The following is a 13,349-nucleotide window of genomic DNA, read 5'->3' as shown; positions in this document are numbered from 1 at the left end:
CCATGGTGCTCACCATGCTCTGTACTCCAGGCATGTTTTAAAAATCTCTGTAAACCAGGAAATGGTGGGGTGGAGTGAAGGGAAATTGGAAAGAACTCTCAGCTTATGAATGTATAATACAAGAACGTGGCCTTCGTTCCAGTCTGGTCTTGCCAATGGTGTCTGGACAAAGTTCCTCTAACAAAAGGGTCATTATTATGGTTACACAGGCTATATCTCAAGAGGAAAAACAAGTTAGAAACTGAACAAGTTGAAAGGGACAATAATGAGTACAGCCCTGGGGCTTGCCTCTTCTGTCCTGCACTGTGAGACACATGCATGGTGTGTGCTGCTCATTCCCATCCCTGCTGAGTAAGTAGCAGTTCATGCATGCATGCACACACTTGCACACATACACACACACTGTTCACGGATGTAGAAAGCATTGCATTTGCCAAACTTAAGGGGTTAAAAATACTCCTGTCAGGCCCCTAAGCAGGAAATTTAAATAATAATAATTTTAAATTGCAAAGATCTGTTTTAATTGCTTACTGATTTTTGAACTCAGAACACACCAGGGTCACGTGTCTCAGCTTTCCCCCAGGATGGCTAGAGCTACACAATCCATGTTATAAGGAACAGCTGGTGTTTTTGTATCATCTGATGAATAAATGATGCATGTCTCTGGAGGCTGGGGGGGGCACAGTGACCACCTGCAGACAGCGGCGGCAGTGTCGGCAGCAGGGGCATGGTGGTAGCGAGCTGCGAGCTCATGCAGGCAGCCACGGCAGTGTCAGTAGCGGGGGCAGGCCAAGCAGGGAGCTACCGCAGATGGCCACAGAAGTTTCAGCAGTGGGGGGAGGTGGTGAGTGCTGACAGCTGGTTGGCAACCACCCACAAATACCAGGAACTGCCCACAAACACCGCTGGCGGTGTCGGCAGCAAGGTGGGGGCGGTGAGCGGTGGCAAGCAGCGACTGCCCACAGGTGCCGCCAGCAGCATCAGCGGCACTTTTCGCAGGGGGTGCACTGCCAATCTCAGGGGGTCCATGTACACCCCCTACATGTTGCCAATGATCTGATGATTTCAGCAGCTGGAGCTTTACAAAATCCAAGAAGAGCTGGCAGCAATGGGTAAATGCCTATAACGAGGCACAGGGCAGCAAACGGCCCTCTTGTCTTTCTAGAAAAGAAACACTCTTCCCTAGGATACTAATAACTCGAGTTTAAAGGCCAAAACCCACTGAAAAATTTCATCTGTTTTTGTTCACCTGGTTTCCCTCTGCATGTGGCAGAGGAAGTTAACCCTTTCCTTGCTGGGCTAAACTTCCCATCACAAGCAAAGGGAAACAACCCAGAAAGTGGATGTGCCTAAATGTGGGGCTGCTTTTCATATAGTGCAAGAGATCTGTGAGGGAGTGGCTGTGGCCATTAGGGGGATTGTCCTAGGACTATGGAGAGGTGAGAAGGGGAAGGAGCCTGTAGGCGTATTCCTGTGACCCTGGGTCAGAAAAGACAAGGCCTGGAGGGCAAGAAAGGTAAAGTAAGTGCTTAGATGTTATTTTGCTATGTTTGAATAAATCAGATCCCATGCGGGAAATGTTATGTGAACCCCCTGGGGAGCAGATTCCCAAGAGAGGCAAGAACAGTGGAAGCTTGGCTGGCCAGCCAGGTGCCAAAATGCAACAGACTGTCCCTTGCATTGCTCTCAGCTCAGACAACAGAAAAGCCAGGCTGGTCACTTTTGCTTTGGTTTTATAGCCACCTCTAGGCAAGTTTCTCTTTGTGGTTCTTGCTATCACTATTTCCAATTGGGGCTGCAAGCCCTGTGGGGAAAGCTTGTTGTTTAGAAATACTGTTTCCACTGGGATTCAAAGCAAATTTTATTAAAGTGCATCATAGAAATTCTTAATCTGATTTGAGAGTGGTAATTCATGCTGCATTAAGCAGCTGGGAGTTCTTGGAAGTATTTGACGTTACTGTACCACTGCAGCCACCCAAGTCAATAGCCAAAAAGTCCTGGAACTTCTGTGGAAACAGTTAGACCAGTAGCAAGTGTTATTGAAAACGTCCTCATAAAAGACTGGAACTGTTTTCAAAGGGATTGGAATATTGACAAGGAAGGCTGGGCAAAGCCATTATAACACTACAGATTACCTGTACTTATGATAGGATGGACCAGGGACACAACTGGTACTGCATTCCTGCACAGATGCCCAAATGGGACCTAACCATCATTTCCATTTTCAGGGCTCCAGAAATGCATAAACTTTGCTTTGTACCCCAGCACAGGGCTGAACTTGACCCCAGAAGCTGCCATCAGAGTTCTGAATTTACAGGGAATATAAGGCCAGGCCCTGGATCAGTTATGTCAGAGGTCTTTAGTAGGAGCTACAGCAAACACGGCAGCCTTTCATGCTGTCTGTTAAGGCACCTGCATTTCCCATCTCAGGACAAATATTGAAAAAAAAACAGTTAACATCTGTGGGAGGTGTTACTCAATAGTACACAGTTTTAAGAACTAAAATTCAATCCCGCTGGAAACCCAGCGGCTTTGGTCGGGTGCTTAAACCTTGTCTCTTATCTATCAGAATCTGCTACCAACTCATAAGTGTTTCTTACATACCACTCCCTTTCCTAGCATTAACCTTTCGGGTTAATGGTAACATCGAACACAATTTCCCTTAGCAATTAATAGCTGCATTCAAGACCTTGGGCAGCTGTAAGGGAACAAACAGTATTGACTAAAAGAAGCATGTTTTCATCAGCTTAGCGAAAGGCCCATGCAGGAATCCATGTGTACTGTGAGATTCATAAGCCCCATTGCAAAGAAGAGACCAAAATCTAAGAGTGGACCCTGTCTTTAATATTTCTTTTTCATTCAGCTTTTCCATATACTGACCCATCTACAGCAAAATTAGAAAAATACAAAACATGCCTTAAAGTCTCCAAGTCCATGTATATAACCACTGATATGAGTGAATTCACTAAGATCAGAAGGACTGTTCAGTGTTATCAATTACAATTAACTTGAAATACTTATCTTCTGAAGATTTAAACACTGCAAAAATTAACTAATTATTTTTCATAACATACATTATTAATAATGTTGCTGGAAAAAGTGTTTTATTGTAGCAAAAATTTGATGATGGAAAAAATTTGGCCCAAACTAGAAATTTTACAGCTGAAAACTGAAATACTTTGATTCAGAAAGGCTGCCAGTGCCTTGGGGGAATGTCTCTTTGGGTGCCTCTTTCTTCCATTCATAGAATTATAGAAAATTAGGGTTCAAAGGGACCTCAGAAAGTCATCTAGTCCAACCCCTGCTACAAGCAGGACCATCCCAGCTATATCATCCCAGCCAAGACTTTGTTGAGCCAGGTCTTAAAAACCTCCAAGGATGGAGATTCCACAACCTTTCTGCATAGCCTATTCCAGGGCTTCACTACCCTCGTGAGAAAGTTTTTCCTCATATCTAACCTAAACTTCCCATGGTTGAGTCCATTGCTCCTTGTTCTGTCATCTGCCATCACAGAGCAATCTCTAGCTCCATCCTCTCTGTATCTACCCTTCAGGTAGCTGAATGTTGCTATTAAATACCGCCTCAGTCTTCTCTTCTCCAGACTAAATAAGCCCAGTTCCTTCAGCCTTTCCTCATAAGTCATGTACCCCAGCCCTCTAACCATCTCTGTTGCCTTCAGCTGGACTTTCTCCTACTTGTCCACATCCTTTCTGTAGTGGGGGGCCCAAAACTGGACACAGTACTCCAGATGTGGCCTCACCAGTGCTAAATATATGAGAATAATCAGTTCCCTCAAAATGCTGGCAACACTCCTACTAATGCAGCCCAATATGTTGTTAGTCTTCTTGGCAACAAGGGCACAATGTTGGCTTATATTCACCTTTTCTCCACTGTAACCCCCAGGTCATTTTCTGCAGAGTTGGTGCTTAGCCAGTCAGTCCCCAGCATGTACCAGTGTATGGGATTGTTCCATCCTAAATGCAGGACTTTACATTTGTCTTTATCAAACCTCATGAGATTTCTTTTGCCTCTTTTGCTTCTTCTGGTCCAATCCTCCAATTTTTCAAGTTCTCTCTGAATCTTAGCCCTACCTTCAGCATATTCCCCTCAATAGTCTAGGTGCCTGAATAAACAACTGTGATGCACCATGTTCTCTATGGGAGAAACAAGTCAGTGCTAAAAAGGAGATGGAGCCTGCCCAGGAAGCCTAGCCAATAAGACTAGAAACAAGAACCGAGATGAATGATCTCTGACTCCCAGAATGTACTGCAACAGGATATCCAAATAGAACCATATCAGGTCTGAGTCATTTAGTTTTTCCATATAAAATCAAAATGAGTTGTGGAAATCAGAAACATTTTGTGACTTTTTTCTGTTAAATGCCCAATTTTCCATCTAAAAAAAATTGCAACATACATTTTTCAACCAGTCTTAATTATTATACTCCTTTTACAGTTGACACAGCTGAAGTATGGAACTGGGTGGTGGTTATACATTGATTCGGTGGTAGAATTTCCTCGTACTTTAAAACACTAGGAAACCACTCACTCTACTGAAAATATGCAAGAAAATATGCACACTAAGAAAATACCAGTGTTTGTACTGAACAAAGACCATACAACAGCCTAACAGACATCATTCTGAAAAAATGCTAGTTAAAACACAAAATATTTGTTTTGCTTGGATCTGGCATTACCTTGTGCCAGGCAGAAAGTCAGAGGCGATTTTCGTCCCTGCTACATTTAATTCAGGTGAATATATATAGAGTTGTACTACTTACCAATGCATTGGTTGCTTTCATCCAACTGGTAACCAAACCGACACAAAGGTCTTGTAGCAGTTGGGTAGTTTGGAGCTGGGACTGGTGCAGGGGGTCGTGGGTACATGTTTGAATAAGGATTCATATATGGCGATCGGTACACTGGATTTGTTCGGGGTATACATAAATAGCCACCATTCTGGTTGACACACATCATATCTCCTCTACATGCCTCAGGAATAGTTCGACATTCATCAATATCTGGAAAGAGTTAGTAACAGATGACAGTCATATCAGCAGTTTCTTAAAGTGGCATCCCCACAGAACGATACATCTGATACTCTTTAGCCAGGATTTTACTGAAAATGTGAAACAGGTTTTGCTAGAAAAAAACTATTTCTGCTTTTGTGGCATTTCACTTTGAAATCAGTTCATATCATAACAGGAAACAGTGCATATTTTCAATGTAGTTTGTGTTCCGCTTGTTCTACTCCTGACTTTTCAATGGGGGGAAACAGCTTTCCTTTTCTATAGACATTCAGTTTAAACACTGATTACACATGGCAACAGCATGCTAAAGCCTATTCCTGCTAACGGATCTGTCCAAGCCACAGCACTGGGATTTGGATTTCAAACACTAGTGGTTTGGTTTGCCCAGCTGTGAAACTTGGATCCTGATTTGGAACTCCAAAGCTCCCTCCCACACACAAAATTTGGGATGTTCAAGCCTTGGGATTTGGTTCAGTTCTTTTTTGTTCTGATTGGGATTTTTGTTTTTTCATTGAATTAAGCTTAAAAAGATATGAATAGATTAGCAGGATCTCAGCATTTACTTGGCCCAGAGTGTAGAAATACTGAAGGGTGGGAGGAGGGCAGCAATATCACTGTGTTGCTACTTTTTTCTTATTGCTTGAGTGACTTCCATGCATGCAGTAGATGCTGCCTTGATTGAAGTCCTGTTTGTGCTGTTTGGGTAAAGGGCAAGCTTCTCCCTGTTCTCCCCAAACTAAACTTTAATTCTGACCTAGAGAGACCACTCAAGGGCAATGGGACTCCCCTGTTTGTAGGTTTGTCAGTAGATGCTGCCAGCAAAGACAAATTAGTAGGTTTTTACAAAGATAATGATCCCCTATCCTCTGGCAACTGGGCTGAACCCCTCCATTCATCTCATTGCAGCAATAGGAAAAGCACTACAGTCAATTAATGCCTTGAACAATGATATTTTTATACTGAAGGAATGATGCAAACAAATGGTTTCCAAAGACTTGGCATAATACAAACGCACACACACACACACACACACACACACACATGCATGTGGATTTGCCAGAAAATTAGAGCATTTTGCTTCAGCCAAAATACACTGACAGCAGCAAATTGTTAATTGAATAAAAGCCAGGATGTCTGAATTCCAGTTTAAATTAATTGATTTAGTCAAGATCCTACCTAAGCATTGCCCAGAGGCACGGTCCAGGTCAAACCCATTAGTGCATTGCTGCTAAAACAAGAAAAGAAAGGAGACTCAATGATTGTGCAATGTGATGGCAACAAAAAAATTACATGGTCATCTGGATTGCTGTTCATTAGTTTGTTTAGTGCAATGTGTTCTGTACAGTACACAAAAGTAAAGGGAGACCCTTCCGCAAGGGAGTTATGTAATGTAACGACCCTCACATGGGCAGCAGCAGGGTTTAAACCTGGGTCCTTCAGTGCTATTGCATGGACTGTAGCTGCTGAGAAAATTCTATTAGTTGCCAGCAGTAGCTGGCTGTTATCCTTTAAGCTAGCAGTCACAACATAGTCTGTCAATGAATTACACGCTTCCACTGTTAGGTCTCATCTGTGCTTGTCTTTTCTGCATTTGCTATCTAACCTTATTCTTACTACTGACATCAGGGCCAGCCCATCTTATCCTGCAGAACTTGCAGCCGCAGGGGGCCCTGCAGGTAAGGGGCTGTGCCCCACTTGCTCCCTGCCGCCTGTGCCATGTTTAAAGGGCTCGGCGCAGGTAAGGAGCCTCTTCACAGCTGAGCGAGGAGGAGTTCCGGGCTCCGCTTTTGCCCCAGCCCTGGCCCCAGCCCTGGCCCTGGCCCCAGGGTGGGAACCCAGGCATCCCCAGCACTTGCTGCCCCCATCCCGTTCCCCCCGCACTGCAGCCCCATGTGCATGCACCCCGTCCCCAACTATTTTATTTCAGTGAGTTTATACCACAATTAACCGCAATTTTGATTTCTCAATGGATCAGGGGTCCCCAAAACTATACCTTGCAAGGGGCCTCAAAAAATTGTGGGCCGGCCCTGACTGACATTAGTGTAGACAAGGCCCATATACTTGTAAACACATGCTAAACTGATGGATTTGAAGCCTAGTTTGGACCACAACCAGCTTTACATGTGCAGACCTTCAGCTAACACTTCATCTTTAAGTCCTACTGCTGACAAGTTCTTTGGGGCCACTGGTAAAGCTAGGGCAGGGTGAGAGGGGCAACTGTCCTGGGCACTGAGGTGGATGGGGGGGCGGGGTTCTTGCTGCAGCCATCTGATTGTGATCATAGCAGCAGTGGCAACAGGAAGTCACCACTGCCCCTGTGCACAGCAATCACCCTCGGTACCCAGCTGCATTCTTATGTTGTTGCTTAAAAGACATTTATTCCAAGTGTGTAAGTTCTACTCTGCCATCACCTCACTGGGGTTGAGCCTGGGGCAATCAGCACCCCAGCAAAGACACTCACCATTTCAGCAAGAAGAGTAACTCCAGTAGGACCTAAGCCAATGCCCACCAAAGCCAACTAAAAGACTTTCATTAACCCCACTGCGCTTTGATCAGGCGCCTTCAGGGTAGCAGTACACCAGCCAGTAGAGAGGTATATTACACCCTCCTTGTCAATAGATCATATTGACAGTGTAAGAAATAAAAGGAGGCCTAGAAAACAGGAAGTGCTGAAGGAACCAGAGACAGCAATGATACCAGAGGTACCTATGACACCAGATTTAGCAATGATAAAATCACTTATACGGTGCACTGTATATTTACAAGTGTATTTGAGTTAGTAGAGAGCAATAGTACAGAAAGGTCTGCCTTGATGAGCTAGGAAAGAAAGTCAATTCAGGCATACCTAGGAGAATAGTAAATTAGAGATGAGAGTGGTAGAGTAAAACTGAATATACTGAAAATGGCTTCATTGGCAGGGCTAAAGAGAGGATGTGATAGAAGAGACATGAATGAGCATTTAAATGGTTGTCTCACGGTCTGCCCACAATGGCTCTTACGGCTGTCACTCAGAGATACAGAACTGCAGGAGGGAATTCTGCTCTGCACTTACTTTGACGTTATGGCATCATCTGGTAGGAAGTGCTCTGACGAGAGTCTATTCTGTCTGTTGCTGTCAAGAACAGACAAACTCTGCTTCTCACCTTTTCACCTGCTGACAGTAGCGTGCCTGAGATCTTGTAGCTATTCTGTCTGTTGGCTACAGCTGGTCGGGAATTTTTTGACATACTTTTGATCAGAAAGTGCTGATTCATTGAAACAAAAACTGTTCAAGGAAAATGTTAGGTGTTCAGAAATGTACAGCTTAAAAAAACCAAAAAGGCTTCAAAAGTGTTGACATCTTTGAAATTAAAAAGGAATCTTTATCCATTTGAAATGAGTTTTCATTTGAGATGTAAATTATAGTATCAGAAAAAGAAAAGGTTGAATATGAAAATCAACAGTTTGATTGACCCAGTTTTTTCTTTTTCTTTTGGTCACAAAAGCCGCAGCCATTTCAACTTTTTCCTCAATTTGTGCTGGGAAAAGGTTTTGAAATCTTGAGAAATCTCCAGGGACAGAAAAGCATTTCCAGCCTAGGTCTAATGTTGGCAACAGTATTGGTCAATAAGTCATGTGCAGTTGATTTTCAATCCAACAGGAAAAAAAACCCCTATACTTTAAACCCATTTGGCACAGGTATTTAGAAACACAGCCCTGAACACTGAGCATTGCTCCATTATCAGTTTGGAATCCAAATCTAACATGCTTTTGAGTTTTTTTATTCTCTCTCTCCTAATTTAGTCTGAATTTAGTGCCCAGGAACATGAAGGACTAATGCTTCTTCTATTTCAAGACCTAGACTTCTCCAACTCTAATCATCCTGAAATGTTTTGTATATTGGACGAAATTGGATGAAGGTATAAGTTAGAATGGAGACAAGAATGAAATCACTAGGTTCTCAGTCCAGAAGTAAATGGCCTATGGCTGGATCCTGCAACTTTCCTAGGCATAAAAAAACGCCTCTTCAAGTCAGCAGGCATTCAAGACAAGAGAGCCCTGTTTTGCAGGTCTATGCTCTCACTAATCCTTTGGGGTGCTTTTGCTCATTTATTTTCATAGAGCTGCTGCCTGGTTCTCTGTGAGGTCCAGTATTCAACATGAATTTCCCACTGAGTTGACAAGGATGAGTCAATAGTTCAGCCCACATTAGACTCCAGGATCCTGCTAGCTCCGTGTCTGCCACTCTAAACCCTTAGACCACATAACTTCCTATTCATCAAAACCCCAGACCACAGAACTTCCTATTCACCTGCCATTCAATTTAGTCTCATGCTACAAAATGTTCTAGTAAGACAGTATGTGTATTTTGGTATACACCTCTCACCTGTGCTTTTCCAGGGCTTGGAAGGCAGATGGCCAGCATGAAAACAGTCAGTGTCCTGTAATATACATAGAAAACAAGCTGTAAACTTTTTGATACACCTATTCATTGCACATAATTTGATCTAGCAGGCCACATTTAGCTCTGGTGTAACTCCTGAGCATTCCCAGAGCCTGACTCTGCATGAATTTGGTCTATGGTATCAACATAAAATCTATGGACTAGATTTGAGCCTCCACAAAGTCACTGTTCTTACTCTGGGTTTATGTGAATGGAATCAAAACCAGGCCCTCTATGTCCACATACCTGTGATTCTCAACTGGGGTACCATGAGACCCCCTTAGGGGTGCTGTGATACAGGCACTGCAAATGCTTCTGCAGCCAGGGAGAAGTGCCCTGTGTACCTTGGGTACAGCCAGACCAGGACACCTGTGGCATGTGCATGCTTTCCTGCCTCTCTAGGATATTTTGCTATGCCTAAGGCCGGCAGGAGAGCCAACTTGTACTGCAGCCTTTCCTAATCCGACCTTGCACGGCATTTCTCAAGAACAGAGATGTGTGGGGCATGTAGAGCAGTCCTATGCACTTCTGTTTCCAGGAAAAGAGTTGGGAAGTTAGGCTGGAAAGAGCCATGGCACAAGCCAACTCGCCTGCCTGCTTTAGGCTTATCAGAAAACCCTGAGGCAGGAGAGCCCACACATGCTGCAGCCCATTTCCATCTGGCTGAACATGAAGCATGTGGGGCCCTTTTACCAGGGTCTGGCAGTTACATCCAGTTGAGAACCACTGCAGTGCACTGAGGCAGCACCGCTGTGGTTCTCAACAGGGATGTTGTCAAAGTGAAAAAGCTGGGGAAGCTCTCTGGTTCTAAAAGCAGTGAGAACCACTGTCATAGACTAATCTGACCTGCATGATATGCTATAAACCATCTCTTCAAAGAACAAGCACACAGTCTTCACTGATGTTTCTTAACCTCTCTCTGACACCTTTCATTTGAGGAACTCAAAGCATATGGTGTACATTCCACAGATGGGTCAGCTGAAGCATAGACATGTCCAGTTTCACCGTGTATAGTCTCACAGTGCAAGTCATTGGCAGAACAGCAGATGTAACATGCAGGAGGTCCTGAATCCCAGCCAGCTGCTCTAACCACTAACAAACATTTTGGCCTCAAAAACAGTATACTCGAGGTCTATTGGTTTACAAGGGTCACCTTCAGTCCCTTTACCCACATCAAGAAGTAGGTTGCTCTGCCAGTAGATACCTTACTCCAGGACATCAAGTGGCAAGCCAGAGTCTTCAGTAAAACCAGGCATTGATACCAACTGAGGATCTCCCCACTGATTTTAGTAGGTGAATGCTCAGTGTGAGCAAAAGAATCTGGCTCTTGGCTACTTATTGTAAGATGTAGCTTGAGTAGACCCCTTGTCTACAGATCTGGAGACATGTTTTGACTGTATAAATTTCCTGTATAAATCAGTGTCAGGTATTTACTAGGGCCAGATTTAAATCTGGAAAGAATAAGAAGAAATGTATATTATTTTCTGTGGATTTGTATTTCAATGTCCTCCTCCTCCCTTACATAAAGTTTATTTTCAGTAAGTTGTAACACCGTGTCTCATTTATACTGGAGACTATTACTGAATGTCTCTAGCTCTGCATGCATTTCAAAAGCCAGCATGGGAAGCAAGGAAAATTTTAGATAGCCTAAGTTCTGTTATCCAAATGAGTAGCCAACTTTCCCTTTTAGCTCTGTCTGCAATTCCCAGAGCAACTCAAGCTGCCGAACAAGACCTATTAAATGCATCAGACAAAACTACTCACACACTGTGACAGGCACATTCTCAAAAGCCAGTATGCTTGAGCTGAAGAAACAGGCACAAGCTCTGAAAGTAAACACAAACCCTAAAATGGTTGTTCGCAGGGCTGTGGAGGCAAACTCTGCTTGTTTGGGAAATTGTGTAGCAACAGAGACATACACATTGTACGAAGATTTTGCCCTAGAGTTAAATGTAATTAATTCAAAGCATTGATGTCATCAATTTAGGATTGCACCTCTTTTATGGATCCCTTAAAGCCTTTGGAGGGCTAGAACACATTCTTCAAGCAAGCACTGCGTATATGGCATATTCATTTTGTATGTAGCAAGAGGAGTGCTGGAAGAAAATGAAACATTTTATTGCTTAATATTAAAAGTGCCTAAAGCAGGATTATATGTTAGATTACTGTGCAGCAAAACTCACAGGCAATATCCACAACTGTAAAATTCAACAAATTCAACTCTGTATTCCTCCATAGTCTTTCATTTCAGGAGTGAAGCGTTCTTTAGATTTGAGTTGCGTGAAGGGTATGGAACAACACAGATTTTCCTGACGTGTTCTCTTCATAACCACCACTTCAATTTGCTCTTTACTATCAGATCTTTCATCCCTTGACAATGATTAACAGACAGACAACCCATCAACATTGTTCTCAGCTGTTCACGTTGATTGTCCAGCACACAAAATAGTGTAACATATCAATTCACTTCTGTAGCAATAGATAATTCATTTTAAATCAATTGCCGTGACTCATCTCTGGAGAGAACGGCTGCTGTGATTCTAGCCAGGAAATTCCTCACTGTAGTAATTCAGCACTCCTACAAGATGCTGCATTTCTTGAAGTTCAAAATATAAGCATAGATAAAGATGGAAATTGCTAGAGACAGCCTAACGCTTCTAACACACATGCAGGTCTTTCTCCTCTACCTCTACCACTAAGATCTTGAGCTTTTACAGATGATTTTAGCAAGTGAACCGGCATGCTCAATCCTAGCAACAGACATTTTTCATAAGGTTTCCATTCAGTAAGCAGAAGAGTTTGATGCATGGTACCTACCTCTTTAATCCTTGCATGTCCAGCATTTGTAAGAGAATGTGGAAAAAAATACAGTCTGCACTGATGAATAGCTGAAAAGTGTTTGTGAATGTCAGCCTGTTGCTAACACTTCAGTTCTTCAGTCATTTATATTCCAAAGAATGAAATAGCAAGTAATGGAGAGGACAGGGAGAGGTCTGCACCTCCTCAGACACTGGAGAAAATACAGAGAAAGCACCTGGTTTTGCTTAGTTCTCTTCTGTAATTCAGCATTAAACCAATTGGAGGAGGAATGTTAAAAATGAACACTTCATTTTCTAAGTATGTTAAACAATGCAAATGGGGGCCTCAGTCTGGGGACAGCTGGTTTAGATTACAGAGCTCACCAACTGGCTAGACTCCTCACAACAATCTTAAGGAGCCTGCCAGGATAAAACGCTAACAGCTTTAAGGAAAGCCTCTCGTGCTGCAAACTTTACAAGTAAACGTGCCTCAGTGCAGAGAGCATCAGTATTGGATAGAATCCCTTATCAAGGAACTGGAAAGGACTTGTTTCCTCTCATTCAAAACAAAATAACCTGGACTTTTTAGGGGCTCCGTAGCTGGTGGCTCAGTTTGGACGATGAATATGCAGCACTCCACTACTTCGTGCCAACAGCATACTGATGAAAGCTCTGACCCTCTGGGAGATGAATAACTTGAACTCATGACAATTGCAGCTACAGGGACTATATAACCCTTGATTTATTTGAAAACAAGAGCAACCAATTAACTGTTTAAGAGGAAGTAAACATTTTGTCAAAAACATGGACCCATTTCAAGCTGACACCAAAAATAAGACTGTAATTTGTCAGATGGGAGATTTCTCAGGAACTCTATCCCTTTACAGGATTGAAAAGGGAGGGGGAAGTGCTCTGTGCGACTCAGTCCCACAAACACCTTCAGTAGGTCAAGCAGAACATATCTATGTGAACACAGACACTACAGAGAAAAGCCACAAGATAGCTATGGGAAAGTTGCTGTGTACACTGATACACACAGAAATTAAATGTAGATCTAATGTAGTAATACTTTGAACTTCTATTGAGTCTGCTATCTGAG

General features: G+C 43.1%; 1 protein-coding gene across 1 annotated transcript in view; it reads right to left on the bottom strand.

Annotated features, from left to right (window-relative positions):
• The window catches only part of LOC102368485 (fibulin-5), an 85,247-nt gene extending 72,668 nt beyond the window's left edge, over nt 1–12,579 (bottom strand). The window contains 4 exon segments of the mRNA XM_006037396.3: nt 4,781–5,020; nt 6,206–6,257; nt 9,396–9,450; nt 12,270–12,579. Of these exon segments, the coding sequence (XP_006037458.1) occupies nt 4,781–5,020; nt 6,206–6,257; nt 9,396–9,450; nt 12,270–12,295 (373 nt within the window). The 5' untranslated portion in view covers nt 12,296–12,579.
• Between the last annotated feature and the right edge of the window lie 770 nt (nt 12,580–13,349).

This window comes from Alligator sinensis, unplaced genomic scaffold (assembly GCF_000455745.1).
Source record: "Alligator sinensis unplaced genomic scaffold, ASM45574v1 scaffold645_2, whole genome shotgun sequence".
Lineage (NCBI taxonomy): Eukaryota > Metazoa > Chordata > Crocodylia > Alligatoridae > Alligator > Alligator sinensis.
The sequence above is the reverse complement of the archived record's forward strand: the minus strand, read 5'-3'. Positions and strand labels throughout refer to the sequence as shown.